Raw genomic sequence first — 23,432 nt, forward strand, 5'->3', positions numbered from 1 at the left:
CTGAACGCGTTCCGTTACATGCAGAACTTCCTAACATCGACCAGGATAGCAGTGACCTGGTTTAGTTCACACTTCTCACTTATTTTCGGAAAGCTGAAAGGAATTATTAACAAGTATAAGGCTAAAAGATAACATCTCATAGTTCCTGAAAACACTTCTTTCATTCATGGCTTAAAACAGAACCATACCAGCTTTTCCAGTGACTTGCAGAAAGTAACCAGGTTAAAGCAGGTTTGCTGATGTTACAAGGTAAGGCACAAGGGTCAAGACATATATATGTTTTTCCAGAGACAGTTTTAGTGTAGTGAGCATAAATAAACATAAAATAATCCCTGAAACCAGCCAATGTACCCATGATTGACCCAGATGAATCAGAGGGTGTAACTTTGGGTTCTTTAACAGAAGCTATGACCTCGACACCAGAGTGACAGTATGTGTCAGATCTGATTTGGCTCTAGCTATCATTAAAAGCATCTTCATAATCCTGCTTCGTGAGACAGGACAGACTTCTGGTGTCAGCCATAAAAAAACCGTGTCGCACTCAGACTGCTGACAGGCTGATATCAATATTTAAAATGCAGACACAGTGTAGGTCTCTAACCCCCCTCCCCCCACCACACAGTGGCTGCTGATTGCTCAGAGGGAGAACAAAGTGAGGCTTTGAGGTTGAAGATCTCAGGCTGTTATGAGGGATGTTACGCTCTAGGGGGCTTAGCATCCAGCTGTATTTACTGTATCACTAATAAGCAGAGATGTTGCCAACTTCACAACTTCACTGGCTTACTGATGCAGACACTTGTTAAAAAGCAATGGATCACAGGCTATTTAAAATCTGAACCATATCACAGCTGCCAAATAATGAGCATCTAGTCTCCTTGAGCTCCCTCGAGACCTGATTCTCTAAAAAAGGGACTCAAGTGTAACCTGAAACTAAAACGGAAATGGGTGAAGTCACACAAACTTGGGGAGATATGTAAATCCTTTGTTACACCTGCCAGCTCCAGGCAGATGTACAAAGGATGAACTAATAGCTGACTTTAGATCTCTCAGGTGTGCCCTTCAAAAGCCCTGGACTAAATTTGTGAAGGACAGCGAGCTTTGTTTATCAACATGAAGTAGAAACCATTCAGAGGGCAGCTTCTGATGCTTGACAGCATCGCTTGTCCGCACTTGTTCGTTTTCAGCTCGGTACCAGAGTCATGATGTTAGTAAAGTACAAACTATGGAGACTGTAGCTGACGATAACAGTGGAGATACAGACTCAGTTTCTGCGTGCTTATTCTGACTACATCTGTCATTTCTTGGTGCAGAATAACAACTGAGGATGAACCGACTTTAGCTTCTGCCTGGACTCTCTTGCGTGGCACAGAGTAATCACAAAACCAGACAGGCTTGCCAACATGATTTTGTTACATACTAGCGTAGAAGATAATCGTGTCATTTCAAAAAAATAAATAATGTTAATGATACACACCTGTGTTTGCACACTCCAGCTCTCTGCAGATGCTAGACATTGCATTTATTTGTTCATGTGCTGATAGTCATGGTTGCAGATGCTCTCTCCTCCTACCTACCCTCACATCCTGAGTGTAATTCATTTGCTATAAAGGGATAAAGAAACATAATCAGCATACTTACAATAAATCTGACCTGAAGCATTATTAAAGGGATTTTCAGAAAAAGAAATACATCGTCCCACGTGTTCAGCTCTTACTCGTTTACTGCAGTTAAAATGGTGGAAACTTAAAAGTTTTGAAGTCAGCATATGTGCAAGCTGTGGCGTAGAGGACCCAGATACAGGACGCAGAACACCAAATCAGAAGTGAGCCTTTGTTGTAGCTGATAGATATACCCAAACAAAATACACAAAGTCTACATAATATCTAAACATCGCCAAAACAAACAAACAAGAAGACCAACAGAAATGTGATATCTAAACAGGCACAATGAGCAGAGGCGACGCTCAGCCAGCACACAAAGGAAGCGTACGACAAACACATTAGAAAGGGAATTCAGGATGCACGCACACATGCTAAACACACGAAACACAGGTGGATGCAATGAGCAACAGGTGGAAGCAATCAGGGGCCAGACAGGAAGTAACAGTAACAGTAGCCTCCAAAATAAAACAGGAGGCCAACAAAAGAGACTGATAGAATAACTTTGGAGACAAAGAGGGACAATTGGAAGCAATGGGGAGATTGCTGCTACTCCTTCTATTACTACTACCACCACCACTACTACTAGTAAACATTATAATAATAAAAGGCGGTGGAATTAGAAATTAAAAGAAAACAAGCCAGGGGGAAGGCAGGAATTCAAAAGTCAAAACACAGAGTGGAAGTTGTTATGGCTAAAAATAGCCGTCTGACTCTACAGATTAAAAATGGGATATGTGTACGTGTGTGAAGGCAGGTGACACTGGGCAGTGTAGTGTATATGTGTTGGATTTGTTTGGAAAAGGTGCAGGTTTAGTCCTTTTTTCCTGATACATCCAGCTCTGCACTTAATGGTGCCTAAAGAGCCAAATATGGATTTGCCATAGCAGCAAAGCGGGCCTTTCAGCTATCTAAACACATGTGTAATGGATAGTATTAAACTGAACTGGGCCAGCATTTTAACCCACTCATGACTGCAAATCACATGATATGACTTAAAAAAAATACTAAAACTGAGAGAAAAATTCCCTGTTTTCCCCTTTTTTCCACTATTTACACATAACCAGCTTCAAGTTCAATAACACTGAACGAATATAAGAGCAGCACCGTTTGGGTTTAACTCAGGGGTGGGCAACTCCAGGCCTCGAGGGCCGGTGTCCTGCGGGTTTTAGATCTCACCCTGGGTCAGCACACCTGAATCAAATGATTAGTTCATACCAGGCCTCTGGAGAACTTCAAGACATGTTGAGGAGGTCATTTAGCCACTTAAATCAGCTGTGTTGGATCAAGGACACATCTAAAACCTGCAGGACACCGGCCCTCGAGGAGTGGAGTTGCCCACCCCTGAACTGAAGGGCAGCATTGCTCGAGGTGAGCTCCGGGTTACAACCTGCTGTTTCTCTGGCGCCCACTTCAGGCCATACCTCACATTGCCTGAGCAGCAGTCGGTGTGTGTGTCTCCTCACACTGTATCCGTGCAACAGTGTCTGGTGTGCCTTACGGGGTCCCTGCTATATGGTCATACAGTTTTCTTGCAGTTCTGCAGAAAAAAAAAGGTGTGTGTGTGTGTGTGGGGGGGGGGGGGGGGGGGGGGGGGGGGGGGTGTTTACAGGCGAGCTCTGCGTGGATCACAGGTAAGGTCACAGTAATAACAGTCTTATGTGTTCCAGCCGCTGCACGGTTCTCTCATATCTCATTTTTCATATCTCATGATGGGCGCCCCCTCCGTCCCGCTGATAAGCAGCATAACGGGGGGAGGAGCTCTCTCCTCACGGGGCTCCTCCTTCCGCTCCCTTAGTTTTCTTCCACTTGCTCCCCCAACGCCACCCACCCCCCCTACACACACACGCGCGCGCACACTCATCTGCACCTCCTCCTGCTCTTCGCAGCTCCGATCGAGAGGATAGAGGGCAGATTATGAGAATATACGTGAACGCGGAGGAGTAGCGGGGGTTCTTCTCCTCCTGTGAGCGGAAAAGGCGTCACGGCGGGCGCGGAGGACGGAAGAGAGAGGGACGCATCGCGGACAGAGACCGAGGGGACGGAGGGAGGAGGCGACAGCGGCTCGTAAACACGACGGAAAACGGCGATCAGCGCGGCAGAAAGCGGCTATCACCCCCCTCCATCTCCCGCCTGGCACCACCAGCACCACCGACACTGCTGCCACCCCCAAGTCCCTTCGCATCATTCCTTCTCCATCCTATTTTTGTACGTTATTGCTGTTTGGTTTTTGCACCGCGGTGTGGCTCGGTGCTTTCCGTGCCTCTGCTGTGATTGTCTGTGGGGCGAACCGCTGCTCGTGTCTGTCGGAGGAGCAGCATCAGGGGCTGAGCTAGGAGAGGAGGCTGTGAGCCATCACCGCGACCCATAGGATCCCCCCGCCCACCCCCAGTCGGGTCCAGCTTGGGACGATTATCTGCACATCCGATCCGGCGGATAAAGGAAAAAAACAAAAACAGCGAAGGCGAGATGACCGCACAGTAACCCGCCTTCAGCAGAGTGAGAGAGAGACCCCGGCCCGGTTATCAGCCAGTCTCCAGCATCACCGATGCGATGGCATAGTGGCTTCTGCAGTGCAACCGACAGGCTCGACTCAGATCAGCAGGGCTCTCATCCACCATGACCCTCTGAAAGACATCCGACACAGGCACAGATGGGTAAGAGATGCTCAGCTCTTTTTTTCCCCTGTTTTCTTTTCCCTTTATGTTGATTCCGGGATGTGGAGGTTGGGCGGGGAGTGTGCAGGGGTGGGGTGGGCAGGGGCGGTTTGTGACGTGTAGAAGACCCCTGCCATTGCACTGAGCCCAGGGTATAAGACTGCAATGTAAGAAGGTGTGTGTGTGCCAGAGTGAGGTTGTGGAAGTTGCTGAAAACAGAAGAAGACAGGGGCGGATGTGTAGACATGATTGTTCCTTACTGGGTTCACTGGAAATGTTTTTGTCCTGTGTATGTTAGACTTGATGTTCAAGCACCATGACAGACTAGTCTGTTGGCCATTCTGGGCACAGGAAGGAGATGCGAAATAATGTGCAGAGATGTATCAGCCTCAAAGAAGCAGCGATACAAGATGCTAAAGACTAAAGCTGAGGCTAATCGTGCTCATGTTTCACCTCACTCGTGATTCTAAGGGGCTCAGTGGGTTGACGGTGCACTGGAACTTTAAGGTTTTGGCATTTGATTCTCATTAAGACAGCTCCATTAGGTTCCCAACAGTACTCTTCTTCAGGCTGTCTAAATTGTGAGGTAAAGATCGGGCAGCATTACAGAAGGAACCAATCAGCAATCGGCTGGCAACAGCAGGGAGGAAGAATTCCTCTTAACAGGAAGAATGAGAGCAGAGTTGGGCTGCAAACTACAGGAAGGAATAGTCTAGTTCACAGCATGCAGTGGTAGGACATAAGTGCATGCCAAGTGGGTAGACGCTCCTGTGTTTCAAACACCTGAAACGATGGAAGCCGTGAGTCTTGTCACTGCTGCTCACAGCTCAGCGTAAAGTCCTCCCAGCACACGACCTTACAGGTCTGAATCACCCTTTTCCAAGCAGCTGACTTCTGTTTGCGACAGCTGAGGCCTTCACTGAATAACTCTACTTTCCATGTCTCGTCAAAGTGAAACCAAAACCAGAGCACAACCTCTGCTAGCTGAATTCTTTTCTAATTTCCCACAGGAGTGAGTCTGCTGCTCCCTGACTGGTGCTTTGGGATATCCAACCCTGCTGCGGTGGGGGTGCGAGTACTATGGGCTTGAATAAGCCGATCCACCATTGGGCAGGCTTTGCGTGAGCTTGATCGAAGGTTTTGACTATTAGAGTTCTGTGGAAAGAAAACAGTAAACCTCTTCCTGTTTCAATACGTCACCCGTTACTCTGGAGCATAACAATTAATCGGCTGTAGCTCCATTAGAGAGGCTCTGTGGTGCAACAATAGCAGACTGCACTACCTGGCAGATCCCAGGTGTGACTACACGAAGCGGTGCGTCAGTGATGAGCACGCTCAGTCTGTTCCCTGAGGATAAAGCTGCTTCTTTTGGGCTTTTTTTTTTACGATGTCTGTTTAGTAACGACACAAATTTGAGAAGTTCTAAGTTGGTCTAAGCAGGTCTAAATTGAATCCAAAGTGAGATAGTGGGTTAACACTTCGACTTTTCCTGGCAGCTGTTTGGTACCAGATCAGTACCTGGCAGGGTGTAAAGAGAGCAGGCAGGAAATGAATTTGAGCTAGAGGGCAGCAGGAAGTTTCTCACCATGCTTACAGCTGAAGCAGAAGGATTTCTGCTGCTGCGATTGTCTGCAGTTATCACGACGTGCGTTCAAATGGTCCACCGATGTCCTAACAAACATCCCCGAGCCCCACGTTTCAAACAGCAGCATCAACAAAGATCGTCTCTCACGGGAATGCTGGCCTTTTAACTTGATGCTGATGCTGAGAGACAGGGCCTCGTGCAAGAGTCTGTGAGGTGTGTGTGTGTGTGTGTGTGTGTGTGTGTGGTAACGGTGGCAGTGTTTGCAGGAGGAGGAGCAGAAACTGAAAGGGTTTGAAACACACTGCAGTCAGAATGAAGACGTGCAGCGAGCAAGACAGGGAGTGAACGGATGCACTGGATGACTAGTGAGGATGAGGGAATAGTACTCGGTAGGCCTGGGTGGAGAGAGGGGGGCCCTTAAAAACTGCCTGGACTCGGCAGATCCACCTGAGCCCCACAGCTGAAGCTCGCATCATTTGCCAGATTTGATTAAGAGCACACTCAAGAGATTTCTCCCGCTGTCGCTCATACTCTGTCAGTTTCACTTCAGGTCTGCTTTACTGGCACGTATAAGAGAGAGGAAGCCTCGGATAAGGGAGTCGAAAACGTGAAGCGTGCCGCAACCGTTACGGGAAAATCCTAATCTGCCAAATCTCACGTTTTGTGTTTTTTACCCTGCAAATGCAGGAACCCCTGACTTCTGTCTAACTCCTGACAAAGAGGCGAATAAGCGTTGACCCTGTCGTTTAAGGCCGCGAAACCCAGACCGACAGATGATTTGTCCTCTGTCTGTTTTTCCCAGCGGCAGCAGAAAACAAACTTCGCTGCTGGTCCCATCATCCGCCCGGTTTCTAATACGAGGAATGCTGAAGCTTTTTCAAAACGTGATCAAATTTTAGGTTACAGTACACACAAAACCTCTTCTTGGTCATTCAATCAGCATGCATCCTTTCATCCTTTCATCCTTTTCTCCTCTCATACAGTTTTTTCATTATGGCGTGCCCTCTATCTTCCCCCGCCACCCCCCACAGCCTCCGACTCAGGTTGCAAGGCCGAAACAAATGGCTTTGCTGGCACACAGAGAGGCTGTCAGTTAAAATTGCCAGGGGTGATCTGGGTTTACGTGCTCAGATCAGCAGCCTTTTTCCTGTTGCACTACATCCTGTTTTGCAGGCTCTCCCTTTTCTTTTCTTCTTTGTTCTTCCTTTTTTTGTTAGGAAATCAGCTGTTAGTGCCAACTCGCCCAAGAGTCAAATGTCTTGTAATGATAACATTGCATTGACTGCAGATCAAGTTCGAGAAGGATTTTGATGCTCTTGAATCTCAGAAGAAAACGGCAGCCTCTCCGTTGCTTCTTGAGTCGAATGCGCTGAAATTTGTAATAAGAATTTTTTTTAAAAAGCGAGAATGTGTGCAGGAAACGGCCACAAACCAGTCTTGTTGTTATAAGCAGATGGAGGCGGACATCTGATATCCTGCTCTGTGCGAACGCCACTGAAGGACAGCAAAAGGGCAGTGAAGACAGATTTGCATGAACGAAGGAAAATCCCAAACAAAGCAAGAGCTGGCTGACTTTTGCTCACTAGGATTGGCTTTCTAGTATTGCAGTAGAGTGGATGTAAACACGGGTAGTGCAACAACCCACAAAACACACACAAAGGAATACCATTTTCAGAATTAGGGTGGAGCCACCTGCACGTGTTGCTTTAGCTCCTGGCAGTGGGTGTGCCCAACAGGTGTGATCATGTTAGTGGCAATCAGTCGCTCACAAGCCAAGCTAACAGAGCTTTGATTAGCACTCAGCATGAACCAGGCCAGCTGCCTGCTGCCAGCTCTGTTCATGCGCTAACTCACCGCCACCATCGTCACTTCCTGATGCCCAACAGCTGGCTGCACATGCAGCTGCTTCGCCCTCTTGTTTTGTTTTTTTCACAGATTGCTTGAAAAGTTCCACTTTTCTTGGGTTTCAGCCTAAGAAGTGAAAGCAAAAGGTGACAAATTCACAGTTCAGCGTGACCGCGTGTGAGGTCACAGAGCGGGTTGAGGTAAGAAGCCTGAAAAATGTTTGTGTGAATCCCTCCTCAGGGCCCCTTTTTAAAGTGGCCTGCAAGGTGGACCGGGGTCCAGAATGTTGCACCGTTTAAGCAGAGCTGTTTTCAAAGTGATCTGAAACGGGTCTTGAAGGGATCTTTGAGAAACGCGTGCATGTGCAGTGAGGGATGAAGTGAGAAGTGTCAAAGGTGGTAACCAAAAAGTGTTGCAACGGAAACTATTTCTGCTTATGGAGCATGCAGTTTTAGCCCGTGCCACATTTTCTGCGCACTCCTGAAGTGGAACAGTTGTAGCCCGGTTCAGCAGCTGCTGGACGAATGTAAACGGATCCCGGTCGCCATCACTCGTTTGGGGGAAGCAAGTTTCCTGAGCGGGTTTAAAATGGAGAACGATGTTGAAGGGAATGTAAAGGATGACTGGCTCCTGCTTAGAGTAACTCTAGCTCACCTCCACACTGTGGAGTGCTGCTGATGAAACTGGAGCTGAGGCTGAGGGAAGTAGAATTATGCTGGAGGCCACGTTGGTCCCAGCAGTTACTGCTAACATGATCTTTATTCCGTTTGTTGTGAGTGCGTTGTTTTCACTGCTGAGGCACAGGGCAAGCACTAAAGCAGTTAGAAGCCATTGTCTCCTCCAATCGGGGGGTAAACGACTCAGCAACATGGCAGGAAAAGCTTCAAAATAATCAGTGTAAATGTACCTGGATCATACAATATCTATGTTGCATCATTACTGCCATGGCTGTAATCTGTGCTGTGCACAAGCTGGGGTCGTCCCAGCTTCCAGGATGTGAAGATCATACTGAGCTCACCCCACTAGCAGGTTACGTGCACAGCTTGCCTCTGCTGCTGCTGGGGGAATTGAGCTGTGTTCCACCTCTGATCTGGCATCTGTAGACAAACGCACACACTCGCTCACTGGGCTGGGCCTGCTGGCTGTGCTCCCACTATTCTTGGAGAGAGTCGGTCTGACAAACACATACATCTCTTTCCTTGTTTGACATCTTATTTCAAGCCGTGTGCATACAGACCCTGCCCTAGAAAAGACTGAGCGCTGCGTGAAACGTGGATAAAAAAGGACAGCGCTGATTTGGAATCCCTCTCATGTGTTTATCCAGTGTAATCTAATCCAGATCTGCTGCACATACCTGCATCATGATCAGCCCCTTCTGCCCACATGTGCTGCAGGATCAAGTGTTGTGTTTAAAGACAGCACTCGGGAAGGGGTAGTCGGGGGAAGTGGGAAGGTGCACCCCCCACCTCGCCTTAGGCTTGAGTGTTCCCAGTCCTCATTAGATGGTCGGGGAGTGTTTGATGCCTGGATGAACGAACAGCTACAGAGTTTTCCCGCCACTTACCCGCTGTCACGCGACGAGCTGCGCTGATAAAAATAACATCTCGCAAGTGGCGCTCTGGTGTCCTATGCTGAGAGCTGTGAAGCTATCATGTCAGCTGCACCAGCAGATCACTTTGTGTGTGTGTGTGTGTGTGTGTTTGTTTGTTTTTGTTTTTTTTCCTTTGGGAGGTGTGCCCTCGAGCAAGCTTTTAACAAGTGTAACTTGTAGGTCCCGGGACCTGCAGTCATTTGAAAGTAATTGCATGAAGCAAACTTTCAATTTTACTTTTGAGTGACAGCAGACTGGGCTGATGAAAGAGATCCTGATGTGTGGCGACCTCTGCAGCTGCGTTCCCATCAGGCGATGCATTGTTATTTGTTATTTATTCAAACATAAGACACAGGCGGTTTTAAATTTCTGGACTTTTTGCTGCATTTGAATACGTTTTACAGCGTTTCCTGTTGATAAAGAGCTGCACCCTGGCCGTTAAAATGGGCAATAAGCAGCAACGTGACATTTAAATGACGCAGAGGTTCCTGTTTTTTCACCATCTGTTGATGAATCACTAAAAACTTTCTTTTATAAATACAGGACAATCTGGGCGCTGAATTGCCAGAACTACTGCTGTAATTTTCTACATTTGTCATGTAGAAAAACTGAGATGCGCTGCTGAAATCGCGCCTCTTTTTTCTTCTTTAATGTTATCTTAGGGACTCATTGAGTAGTTAAACATCTTTACAATAACAGAAGGAAGCGTTTTCACTCATCTGACCCACTTAAGATCAAAGTGGGCTGTGTGTGGCCCACGATGTAAAATGAGTTTGCCATCCCTGATATAGGCCTGTCACGCGGCCTTCTTTCAGTGGTCACTTTTATATTAGTAATTCTTACAGGTTCATTCACAGAAACTCTCCAGAGTGACAGAGACAGTCATAATACAAGAGGCAATTTGTTCTTATCGTTCTTCTTTTGTGTGTTTGCGCGCCATATTTGCAAAATTGCTCTTGCGCTCATGGCAACGAGTGTCGTCAGTATCTAATGACAGATCATGAATGTTCGGTTCTCTGGATCCCCCCCAGTGTGTCTGTGTCTGTCTTAATCTCATTGCAAACTGGAAAAGGAGCTCACTCGCCACGAAAGACACGTGGTGGTTGTTTTGCGTGTGCCACTGTTAATTTACGCGTGCAGTTCAGACTTTTGCTGTGCTGAAAGTGACGAGCAAGTGTTAACTTTCACACCTCATACAGAGAAGGCAGGGTTTCCTGATGCCGAAAGGTTCATGAAAATGAGTGCAGGATGCGGACGTTCACACACAGCCTTAGTTTGCCTTAGTTGTCATTTTGCGAAGGATTTTTTTATGTATTGTCAGATGATTTTTGATCACTTGGTTTATTTAGAGTTAGGGCTGCCACGATTAGTCGACTAGTCACGATTACGTCGACTATCAAAATCGTCGACGACTAATTAAATAGTCGACGCGTCGTTTGCAGCTTTGTAAGATCACAAAAGACGCAGGAATAAGTAGTAGGATTTAAGAGTGTAATAATGGACTGAAACAGAAGATGGCAGCACTGCATGTACAAGGATGCCAGCTGTCGTTAAACCCAGAAGAAGTAACTCTGTCCCAGAATTCATAGCAGCCCAGCTCAGTTTCCAACAATGGCGGCAGCTAGTTAGTTTTAATATTACTCTTATTATTCTTTCTGGGTCATAAAATAAACGTTTAACATATTTTCAGGCGAGAATGTAACTGTGTAAACCTCAAATATCTGCTCAGTTAATCAAGACGCCACATATTTCCAAAAGCGCTCCGACGTTTTCGGAGACGTCTGTTACCCACTAGCTCGATAGCTAGCCGGGGGAAAGGCTCACTAGAGCCCGTGAGAACACCGGACTCCCGGCAAATCGTTTTCAAACACACCGCCGTCTTTTGCTACTCAGGTTAAACATACATAAGTCACATAGATAACTTTAAAAATGTTATTGTTTGGCTTTTTTTTAGTATTTTATTTGTTCCTGAGTAAATCGGTTTGGCTGAGATTAAAGTTATAATTTTTACATAGCTGAATAAACGTCAAACAGACAAATGATTATCAGAAGTGTGAGATGCTCCAGAATATACTCCGGTGTCCCGTTATATTTTAGATAGCAAGGAGTTTATTAAACTTCACCGAAACAATCTGCAAATTTCATTAAATTTTAATAAACTATCATCTTGTCTTTATTTTTAGTTAGCACATACCTTAAACACTTAAAGCTGTAAGCTAATGATAGTTATATAAGAGCAGATGCATGCTGGTGCAATAAGCTGTAAGTTTTAGGTCCAATGGATGCATGATCTGATTAGTCGACTAATCGCAAAAATAATCGGTGACTAGTCGACTATCAAAATAATCGTTTGTGGCAGCCCTATTTAGAGTTAATCGAATGCTTTGTGCAGGCTCTGCAAGTCTTTCTTTTCCAGTTCATTAGATTAGACACCCCACAATTGTTACATACTTCACGATATTATTGCAGTTTTTAATAATCTGTGATTATGCTGCGTATTGCAAAACATATATTACAATTTATCAGCTTTTTTTCCCAGCTACAGATTGTCCACAAAGTTAAACTTAACTTTGTCAACGCGTTAGCATGGGTAGCTCATTGACGCGTTGACGCCATGCAGCCCCACGCACGGGGCAATCCACGGTAACTCGCTAACAGAAATTTGCCGCGTTAATGCGGTTATGGCGTTAACGTCACTAACAAGATTAACGCTGATAGCACTAATAGAAATATAACCAGAATACAACCAGCTTGCAGACAGTTAAGTAGAGTCTAAGTTGTGCTCATTGACAGACTCATTCACACTGATGGCAACATGTTGGCAATCTGTGTTTACAAATTAGTTGACGATTATTTGCAAGCACTGGACCATCTCTCTGAGAGTGATTGCAATCAGTCCAAATCAGAATGCAACTGTTTGCAGACAGGTTGCTTCCTAGCAGGTAAAACGAACCCTCTTGTTATCATTAATATTGATATTTGGTGTCCCTGTATCGATACAATGTTACCACACAAAATATCATAATAATATGTTGTATGTATGTATGTACAAAGGTCTCTCTTGCTCACCGGTTATGAAAATTTGGAGGCTTGACTTATCAGCCGTCTGAGCTTTGTGTTTACCGAGACCCGACTATTGCTCGCTGTCGTATGTGCGCTTACTCTACCTTTTGTTTGCTTTGGCTTACAGCAGCATTCAGCAGTCTTTGTCTTGTGACATCTGCTAGCCTATAAAGATTGCTGTTGGACTCATTTCCGATGCAAATAGTTTTACGAGAAGCTGAAGGTGCTTTCGTCCTGAACAAATCTTCGGCTTAATTTAAAAAAACAATTTGTTCTTCTCAAGTGTGTTAATCAATATTGTACCAACGGGCATCTCTCACATAGTCTGAGATATTATTCATGCTGTATTTTAAAGCTCAGACTTATAATACAGTGCTGGTTCTAGTTAATAAATCCTCCTTCAAACACACGCACACGCGCGCACACACACACACACACACACACACACACACACACACACACACTCTGTCTCCCAGGCAGGGTCTTTAGGGGGTGCTTGTTGTGATGATTAAATATGGATTTCTGCTCTGGCAGGTCAAACTTGAGTGCGGCTGGGCTGTATGTGTGGGTGTATGAAGAGCACTCCTTGTACCGCTGCTCCTCGTCGCGGATGGTACTGACCATCAAAGGAGCAACATTTCCCTTCTCTTGCTTGCTCTCCCTCTCTCCCCTGTCTGTCCCTTCCCTCACACTGTTTGGTTGGTACTCCCCCATTCTAAAAAAAAATGGCACTTTCTCCCCTCATGTCCTCGCCCCTCCTCTTGCACGCAGGCACACACGGCTGAGTTTACCACCAGGCCAAAATAGAAGTTGTCTGTCCCTGAGGATGTATCGCTCCCTTTTTCTTTCATCGCCCCATTTTCTCTCTCACCTACTTCTCGCTCTCTCAGTTGTTTTTGTTTTTTTTCTTCCCTACCCTCTTCTATGCTCGGTCACCTTAGTGTCACCTTACAGCCACGTCTACGCTGTGGAGACAGGAGACCCACCTAGGTGAGGAAATGGTCCTGACCTGCCCTGAGCCTGGCATGTGTGTTTATTAAGGCTGCAGTGCCGGAATGTACCACTGCCACTGGTTTCATGGGGGTGGGTGTCAGTTGTATGCCAGCTGGAAATGACGCACAGTTCATGCCTGGGTCAGAAATGAATATGCAGATATGTCTCTGTGTGTTTTGCCTGTGCTGTGGACCCAGATGGTTTGCATTTGGCTATGCAGAACAAAACAGAGGAAGTTGAGATAATAAAGTATCGAGTTCTCTGCTGGGTAAGCACAGTTTTGGTGGTTTTGCAGATTAAACGACATCCGTGTATTTAGGTGAAAAACTCACTTTGTGTGCAAACACTGTTTCATCATTTCAGTGACTTTATTTTGACCCTTGGGGTCACTTTTGTTCCCTAATGTCATGCAGGTCAAATATGCATACGTGCACATTTGCATTGCAGAGAAAACCACACATAATAATTATGTGTCAAAATTCTTCGAGTGGGTTTCCAATCTTTACATGTGTCATAAAACAGGCAGTGCATGCATTCCTACTAGTCCCACTTAGCATTTTATATAGAGGAAAATATAGAAAACATAGGCTCAGATACGACTTGGAAATGTTTGTTGAGCATGGGTAGAGGCCGCAGCTACTCTGACGTGCTTCAGCACACCTTGACAAATCGTCACAGGGCTGCGATGACGTCACAGTTGTCACGTATAACAGTGGATGCGGTGACCACAGATGAGGCTTTAGTCTGGACTTAGGGCTGTTCGATATAACGATATATATCGGATGATGATATAAAAACATCTATCGTTTCATTTTACGCTATCGTTTGTTTCGTGGTGTTGCAAATAAACTGTTTACGGCAATATTTTTTCATCGTTTTGATGGTCACTGTAGCGGCTATATTAATTTCTTAAAGTTCTCTCTGTCTCTTATATTTAATATAACCACACTACAGATGGACAAGCGACTGTTTTTATGCGTTGTCGTTAGCAACAACAACGGTAAAACCACCGCACGTCCGCTTGTTTATTTTCCACATAAACCTTTCACAATAAAGCTCAAGATCCTGTTGGGGCTTTTCAAAATAAACTGAAAGAGAAGACTCAGCTCCAGGTACACGACGCCCAGCTGGAAACACTTCACGCAAGTCGAGCTGCCCGAGATTCACAGAATTTACAGAAAATGTAAAATTTTTGTGATTTATATCGTTATCGGGACGATAGATGTCTTATATCGGGATATGAGATTTTGGTCATATCGCACAGCCCTAGCTGGACTGGAAATAAACAAGAAAAAAGGCTATTAGAGCCACAGATATGAGATGGAGGAGGGGATTATGATTCATATTCACCAACAAATAAAGCAGCCCAGTAATTCAATGAGATTTGTAAGAATGACGGTGACGCATGGCTATCGCATCACATCATTTTGGCTGTTGAGAGATGCGTACGTCAATGAGGAGGCTGTCACCGGTAATGTGAGGGAGGTGAGACGTGAACACGAGGGTGGGAGAGGAAGATGAAGGCCAACTCTTTGTCTGCGGATGGGCGGCCGGCTGAATGGATGGAGAGAATGAGAGGGAGAGGACAAGCAAAGACATTTTCATCAGGATTATCCTCCAGCACAGAATCTCATCTGGGAAAGTGGCCCAGTGCTTACCGATCACACAAACGGACACACACACACACACACAGACACAATGCCGCAGGAGGCTGCAAAAACTGGAAAAGCTGTACTTCACCTCAGTTTGCCCAGGAAAGCCCCTCTTTAAAGCTGCTTGCTACACGCCCCTCAAGAAATGTTGCTGGTTGTTGTGACTGTGTGTGTCTGTGTGTGTCTGTGTGTGTGCGCAGGTCATTTGTCTGTTATCCTCAGTGAATCTCAGTGGATTTCCTCCTACCTGATTTTACTGTTTATTCATTGTGTATCTCCAAACTCCTGCCCACCCCCGGTACACTGCAGCCAGGAGGAAAGCCTTGATAGCAGCTTGCTGCTTTGTATTCTGTAGCTGCAGCTACACATGGAAACTCGAGGCCAGGGGCCTCATTAAAAAATGTTCTTAGATCCTGTACTTAAACTTAGTCTTTGGATAATTCTTGACAGTGTTCTTACAGTACTGAGCATAAAAAAGATCCCTCTCATGCATGTCTGAAGAATCACGATTCTGTTGTACTTACTGTGATGTATAGACCAAATGGCCAAATGTATCTTGTACCATTTAGCAGCACAGTCATTATTGCTGATGTAAGTGGTAGTGACACTACTAGGGTTTGGTACTGTTCACAATTGAACTGATGCTGTTACCTGGAATTTGGTACCCAGCGGTACCTTTTCTTTTTTGGTACTCTAAGCATTTTTAATGACTATATTCAAAAATTTGTCTTACAAAGTAAATAATTACTTCTTAATTAAAACATTGATTTATGTATTTATAACATTTTCCACACCATAGCACATAGATCAGTGTCTGACAATCTTTGAGACGACAACTTATCCAGTCACCTAATTAATTACCTGAAAAAGAGAAGCTGTCTATGTTTTAATAAAGTTTCATCAGTGGCTTTAACCATAGTATTCACCGCTGACAGCTGGTAGTGACAGCAGCAGGGGTACACAGGGGTTTACAGCATTTAGTGGTACCACCCAGTTGAATGTGGCTTATACGTATGGTCATTTATGTTACTGCTACTAACAAAATATTGGAACTCACTGATGAGTCTACTTTGGTAGCGTTGATGATGTCGTACGTGTTTGTTTTTTTGATAAACTTAAACAAAAATCCTTATCACTGAGTTTCTTTTTGTTTTTTCAATACTTTCCACCTTGTAAAGATCTTAAAATTCAGAATTGAAAGCCCATTTCACCCTTTACTGTTAAATTTCCCTGTGCTGCTCATAGTTGATGTAATTTAGCCGCTGAGCCTTAGCCTGCTAATGTTATGCAGTCTGAACTTCACAGACATTAGCATTTCACCATAAACTCTAGCTTCATTGTTTTTTATTCATTTATAATTAATTTCAACATAAACATACTCTGAAAGTTTTATTATAACCTTGTGTAGTGATTTTTTTCTTTTATTTATTTTTTTAAGCTAGTTGGCTGTATAGTAGTCGGTATGAGTTTCGCTACTGTTAGCTAAAGGTTTCTGTGGTTTTACTGGGAACAAAATCTTTTCTGTTAATATTTTTAATCCACTTCTAGGAAATGTATTTTCTCCCCCCCGTACACCCAGGCAGCCTCAAAAGCTGCTCTTGGTTTGTGTATTTCACTTTTTGGGTTTTTCTTATAAATATTGTTGCTGCTCTACACCTGCTGAGAGTTTTTTTGACACTATTTTTAAAAGTAGCATTACGTAGAAATGAAAAGCCTTGTATTCAAATGCACACACGTTACAGAGACTGAGGTTAGTTAACTAAAATTAAAAAGTAATTTGACAAAATTTGCCTTAAGATATTCCATTACCATTTTAGACCATGTTCTAGCGAGACACTTAAATGAATTCAAAAAGGTGTATTAAGAAACTGTTCTTCATAGCAGATCCCCAAATTGCATTTAATTTTGGAGTAATTTATAAAACCATAAACTCTGGCGTTTGTTTCCCATTTAGCCAGCAGTTAGCTTTACTTTTCTTTAGGGAGGAAGCAAATATACGTCCATATGTTCAAAATTGGGAAATTTGACAGCACGGACAATCTCAGTGTGACATAATCTTCTGGGAATCCCAACACAGTGGATACGAGAGAAAACCTTAACAATGGTACATATTATTCGTGCATACATAGAGCTTAAATACATTGTGAATTAACTGTTTTATGAACTTATTTTTTGGCTTATGTCAGCTGTGACCTTTGCAGAAGAGCTTTGTCCTGCGATTGTGACATTCTTAACTTAATTTCCTAAGAAATGCAAAAAGAGGAAGTGCAGCAAAGTCAGATTAAGTGATATGTGCAGCATCAGTCTTACAGTTATGCTAAAAAGTGTACTGATTAAACTTGAAACTTTTTTTTGTGCCCTTGGATTTTATACAGCACGTTTCCAGCGAAACAGTAACCCTCGTGCAACAATCCTGCGCTTCCTGTTTCATTTTTTAAGTTATTATTATTTTTTTAATCTTAATGCTTACCGCACAAAGTGCAGTAAAGGTTGCGTAAACAGACACCACTCCCATTTGCACTGCATTTCACATACCTACAAAGCTGAACTGGGTGTCACAGGACCACAACTATTATCTATCAGCAGCTAAGGGAGGACAGATTGTGCAGAGAGGTTGTGGGAGAGACAGAGTGTGTTCGGGCATTTGCGTGTCCAGGTTGCACACCATCAGCGGGAGCCAGGCCACATTTAACAGCCATGTGGGAAAACAGGTCAGTCTTACACACCTTGCTTTTTATGCTTTATAAACCGAAGATGCTTCTTTAGCGCAGTAGCAACTTTAATGTATATATCTAATATGTACGTGTGTGTGGTGGGGGGGTGTTGCTGCCTTATGATAAAATATCTATTTTTAAGTTAGGCAAATTTTCAAGCAAATGCTTGTTCTGATTTTTATCAGTCAAATCGAGTTTCAGCCTCTGTGTGACATGCCTGAATGTGCACTTCGGCCTATCGTTACGTGATTGTATGTGCAATAGTTTTGTTGTGGAATATATATTCATATACCATGTTGCATGCTGCATGTTGTCAGTGGATATTCACTTTTATATTTTTTGGTTTTTTTTAGGATTGTTAAGCTGCACAGAGGTTATGTTAGAAAAATCTTATGTACTGATGCAGTCACATTACTTTTTTTATTGGAGCTGGTTACATTGATGTAATTTAAATTCAAAGATGGCTTTTTAAGTATTCTGTGTATGTGTTTGTGGCTGTGCGGACACACACAGTCCCTCCCCACCAGCAGCTGTGACACAGCACTATTTCAGAGACAGGAGGTGGTTCCAAAGTTGAATGGGCTTTATTGTGTCTTGGAGTCAAGTCTGTCAACACACACACACACACACACACACACACACACACACACACACACACACACACACACACACACACACACACACACACACACACAAAGCGTCTGCCTATGTCTAAGATTCTTCATATGACATTTGACACATAAGCACAACGTGGAATGCAGTCAGTTTTCTTGGTGTCCTGGTGGAAGTCTGTTGTTTTGACAGTAGTTTAGCATCAAGAGCTCGTTTAGAGTTGGAGACAAGGACTCGTTTTTACTTGTGTTGCTATTTCTGGAGGAAAAATAAATCATGCACAGGAAGAATGTGCTTTGGTTTCTCAGATCCAGTTTAGCTAAATGGCTTTATCTGTGAGTCTACTGAAGAAATCTGACCGAGATTTCACCTTCTTCTCAATGCTCTCCTTTTTGTTTTGTTTTTTTTCTTCCTTTCTTCTTCACCTCACATACATGGTAGACATCTGACCTTCCCTGAGCCTCGTTCTGCTGGAGGTGTCTTCCTGGTTAAAGGGAATTCTTCCTTCTTGCTTTTTACCCAAGTGTTCGATCATAGAGAATCATCTGATTGTCGGGGTTTCTCTCCAATATTGGAGGGTCTTTATAGCACCTCGAGGCAACTGTTGTGAATTTGTGCTTTATAAATAAAGCCTCATTTAGAGTGACCTTAATGTATCTATGGTCCTTATCTCCTCCTATATTACTGGACCAATCTTCATGAAGCTTTGCATAAAGCTTTCATGGTAGCATCTATATGACAGGGTCACAGTTGCATTACCTGTATTGCCTTTTAGTTTGTCTCAGGCTTGTTAGCATGTATGTCTATTTGAAAAACATTAAAAAATATAATTAAGATAAAGATTATACCAGCGACTGATTGGCTTCATGTGTAGCTGGTAATGTAAACTGCCACTGTTTCTGTCCAGATGAGACCTTTCTGAGCTTCTAACTTTAAGAGAACCGTAACACTTTTTAGTTACAAAAAATAGTGTTATCCCAAATAAATTAACACTGTCTGTTATAACATGTACAATTCTATGCTGGCAGCTCCACATAAGTGGCTAACCTGACAGTAAAGTGTCCCAGGCTTGTCAGTGCTGATATTAGGATTTAGCTTGAAGCTAAAGGGATGAATGTATTACCCAATAATGATTGTATTATCTATTAATGATCTCTCAGCTTGTTGACCTCCTACCTTCTTGTTAAACAGAGGCGTAACTAATAGCAGTTGCAATATTTGACAAAGGAGACTTGTTTTGTTTTATTGCAGGTATAAAAAGCCTGAATCTTGTTTGAAGTACAGTCAGTGTTCTGCACACATGATAATGGGTTCAACCGACACAGTTTTCTTTATCATGAATGAAAGCAAGAAGTCAGCACTCGTCTCATTTGGAAGTGACGAATTCTGATGAGGAAGTTGAGCATCTGGAAGTTTTGAAGGTTCAAAATAGTATAAATGTGTTCCAGGGAACTGATTCCTTCCTAGTTTTTGTTGTTTTCATTTCAAACTGGTAAAATAACATCACGCATGTCAACTCGTTTGTCACAATCTCCTTTACTTAAGATTTGTCAAACAAATCTAGTCAAACTAATGCAGCGCCTCACTGCTTACTTAGATGGCACAAAGGAAAACCGCATGACCTCTGATCACTATCGATATGCTGCCAGACGTACTTTAAATGAAACTAATTTCCATTGCATGTCTGTCTTTGTAGCGCTGTTTGAGCATTCTCCTTTAAAAAAGTAAGTAAATAAAGATTATATCAGTAATAAAAGCGAATGATTGGCTTCACGTGTAGCTGGTAATATAAACGTCCATCCTTTCTGACAGGGTGAGACCTTTCTGAAAAACATTGTACGATTTAATATTGGCTGTTCCAGATAAGTGTCTAATCTGATGGTAAAGTTGATATTTATTAGTATCTGAGAATCTTTTTTTTTTTTTTAAACAACCTTAATTTTGACTGTGTTATTGAACTGCTGATGGCTGTGAGCAGGAGACATGGCGATATTATGGATCTACGCTGATGGCAAAAAGAGTTAATAGAGGTGTGATGGAAAAAGTACACTGAGGTTGGGGGCACCAGCACACACACATACACTCTTAAGCGGACACGTGCTTTTAGATGTCTTTTTTCACACTCACATATGCTCTGACACGTCTATATTCGTGTCATGCAGAAATGCGACCTCTTTTTGCTGTCGTTCCTCTCTGATACTGTGAAGCACAATCTGTGGGTTTATGACCCACACCGAAACAACAATATAAATTGGCTTGCAAAACATAAAGCTGCACACAGGTGGTAGAAGTGGTCGTAAATAACTGCATGTATGCAATCGTGCTGTGCACAGTTCGCTTAAGAAAATATCTGCTTTTTCTGGTGTTGTACACATGCAACCTGCACGAGATGGATCTCAGCTGGGGTGAAACAGGTGGAAGCTTCCTCTTAAACAAAGGACCCACTACATGTTTCCCAGTAACACTCACTTTCATGACGTCTTTGCTCTTTATCTGAATATCTAAAAAGAGGCTTCCCAGTACGGAATACCTGAAACACAAAAACTAGGAATAACAGCAACCGTTCACATCTCTGACATCAACCATAACATCTCAACGAAGCTCACTGAACTTCTTGCAGAGGCTTTTGCTAACATGCAAAGCGTTGATTCTTAGTTTCAAGATTACCGCAGTCATTAGCAGATGCTTACTGAGCTGTTTATTCCACTGAGACTCTGCTATGAAGGATCTTGCTCTGTGGTCGCCTGGTTCAAGCCAACCCGCTCGACTTAATCACACCAGAAACATACAAGCTTGTTTCTTTTTTGATAAGGATTGCTCGTGACCTGTGAGGACGTTTGGCATATTAAATTGAGAAGCGTGTTTGTTCTCCGATCACAGGGCCGCGTGTCTGATCAGAAACTTGTTGTGACACATATACTCAAAATTTCCTTTCTCATCTTATTTCCTGTCACACGCTGTCTCCCCTTTTTTGTTTGTCCTTTTCTCTGACTAAGGTACAGCTTGTGCTGACTCTGCAGGTCGTCATTATCAATCTGCCATCACTGTTTTTTTTGTGTGTGTGTGTGTGTGTGTGGGAGGGGGGGGGGTGTTTGTTTGTTTGTTTTTTATGTCAGTGCAGGATTGTATTTTTCATTAATCAGCAAATGATTTCTTGCATCTGCACTGGGCTGTTGAGCTCTTTTTAATACGCATTCATGCTTTCAGATTACCTCAGAATGTGTTTTAGCATTGTCTTGCTGAAGTAAGCAAGCACTTCCCTGACAGACATTTCCCGATAATAGGATATGTTGGATTAAAAGCTGGAGTAATCATTGCACAACTTTTGCTCCCCAACTCCTGTTCCGCAGTAATACATCTCTTGCATTAAAAGGTGCATGTCCCAAAGGAGTTATTCTGTGGGATTCTTCTGTTTGAATAATGGTCCTTTGACTGATATATTTGGAAGCCAACATTGACTGATATTAGCTATTTGTTATCAGTATTGGCAAAAAAATATCACGTGGGAGAAACGCCTTTCAGCCTGGTCGTGGTGTTGATGATGTTTGCCTACCAGAGGAAACTCTCCTCTCCTTCCTGTTGGCAACACATTTAGAAAGCTGAATGTCGACCTCAGTCTGAAGCTTTAGGTCAATCGGACTCGAGTTTTAAGCATAAAATAAAAGATTGTACTGAGATGCCTTATGACAGAGGATGTATTTAAAACATGCTTTTAAACCGTTCTTGCTATTGCTGCTTATTTATGAGCAATTTGACTTGATGAGAAACAGGAACTGTGTGTGTTTGTGTATTCAAAGTGATGTGTGTTACATTTGAATGTCCATAATTTGCTCTTAAAGACTCATTGACTGGGCATGAAGTTGGAGAAAAGCCCCCTGACTGTTATGTACCCCTCACTGTTTCAGGCACATAATGCTGCATTTATCCGAAAAGAGAGAGGCTGGCTATGTGTATAAACGATCCAATGTATCTATCGGAGCATACAGCTGTGTGTGTGTGTGTGTGTGTGTGTGTGTGTGTGTGTGTGTGTGTGTGTGTTCAGACCGAATTGCAATTCAACCAGATGGACTGTCTCGCCATTGTCAGCTTAATTCAAGAATTTGTTGTCGCGTTGTCAGTTCAAGACTTTCTTTGTGCCTTAACGGGAAACTTCATTTGCAGCAAATCAATGAACACAATGCACACTCACTCAATAACATATACATGAATGCAACACATTAAAATGAACAATGGAGGTGGGTTGACCTTCGTCAAAGCGAGAGTTGCCATATGCAGAAAACTCATCATGTTAAGAATGCACTCATTTCACCCCACTGAATCACGTTTTGTCTCCTACATTGTCTCCCTCCTACTCGCACTAATTAATCTCATTAAAGAAGTCCACCCACTCCTCTTACTTCACTCTTCACATGAGTCCTTTCTGCCACGAACCTTTTTAAGGTTAAAGGAATGTTGTTTTCCTTCTTGGTTGCTGGGGAGCAGAAGCTTTTCCTTCTGCATTTAATACAGCTGGTTGATTGAAACAGAAGGGATCCAGGAAATGAACCTTATTCTTCTCCTCGTGCCAGAAAATGTAAAATGTAAGCAATGCAAAGGAGCAGGAAATTGAATGAGCAGTGAAGTGGAGGGCTGCTGGTGTGTTTCAGAGGTGAAACTTTGCAGCACACTGTTGTCAGCAAGCGTAAGTCACAGGCTTTGGTTTGTGAACTGTTGTCACCGTATAGAGTTCAGTGGGCTGCGAGCACGTCGACTAAAGAAGGCAATTCCACTTCTCTGATGGTTTTATTTGAATGATTTATGTATTTCCCTTCATCATACAGTGGGTTTCCAACTGGGGTAGCTGTAGAGGTTCTCATATCAGCGAGGCTCTAGACTGGCTTTAACTCTAAGTGAGGCTCAGTTCATGAAACCTCCAGGCATAAATAGTCAGATGGGATGCAGATGGCAAACAAAAAAGAACGGGGAGCAACAAATGTTAATATTAAACTGAGAATAGAGTCAGAAGCAGGTGTTTGGTTTTTGGGAACAGGTAGCTCGAGCTGATGGATGGTTTAGAAAACGC

The 23,432-nt window shown here is 43.5% G+C and overlaps 1 protein-coding gene across 2 annotated transcripts in view; it reads left to right on the top strand.

The window, feature by feature from the left end:
* The first annotated feature begins 3,574 nt into the window (after positions 1–3,574).
* mgat3b (beta-1,4-mannosyl-glycoprotein 4-beta-N-acetylglucosaminyltransferase b) overlaps positions 3,575–23,432 on the top strand; it is a 49,060-nt gene continuing 29,202 nt past the window's right edge. Inside the window, exon 1 of one of the 2 annotated variants that reach the window (XM_063475134.1) lies at positions 3,575–4,315. Coding sequence is in view for 1 of the 2 variants with exons in the window: in XM_063475133.1 (XP_063331203.1) it covers positions 17,742–17,755 (14 nt within the window). In the remaining variant the exon portion in view is untranslated. Of the gene's footprint in view, positions 4,316–17,666; positions 17,756–23,432 lie in introns of those variants that run through there. The other variant, XM_063475133.1, reaches the window with a different exon arrangement.

The sequence above is a fragment of the Pelmatolapia mariae genome, linkage group LG6 (assembly GCF_036321145.2).
Source record: "Pelmatolapia mariae isolate MD_Pm_ZW linkage group LG6, Pm_UMD_F_2, whole genome shotgun sequence".
Lineage (NCBI taxonomy): Eukaryota > Metazoa > Chordata > Actinopteri > Cichliformes > Cichlidae > Pelmatolapia > Pelmatolapia mariae.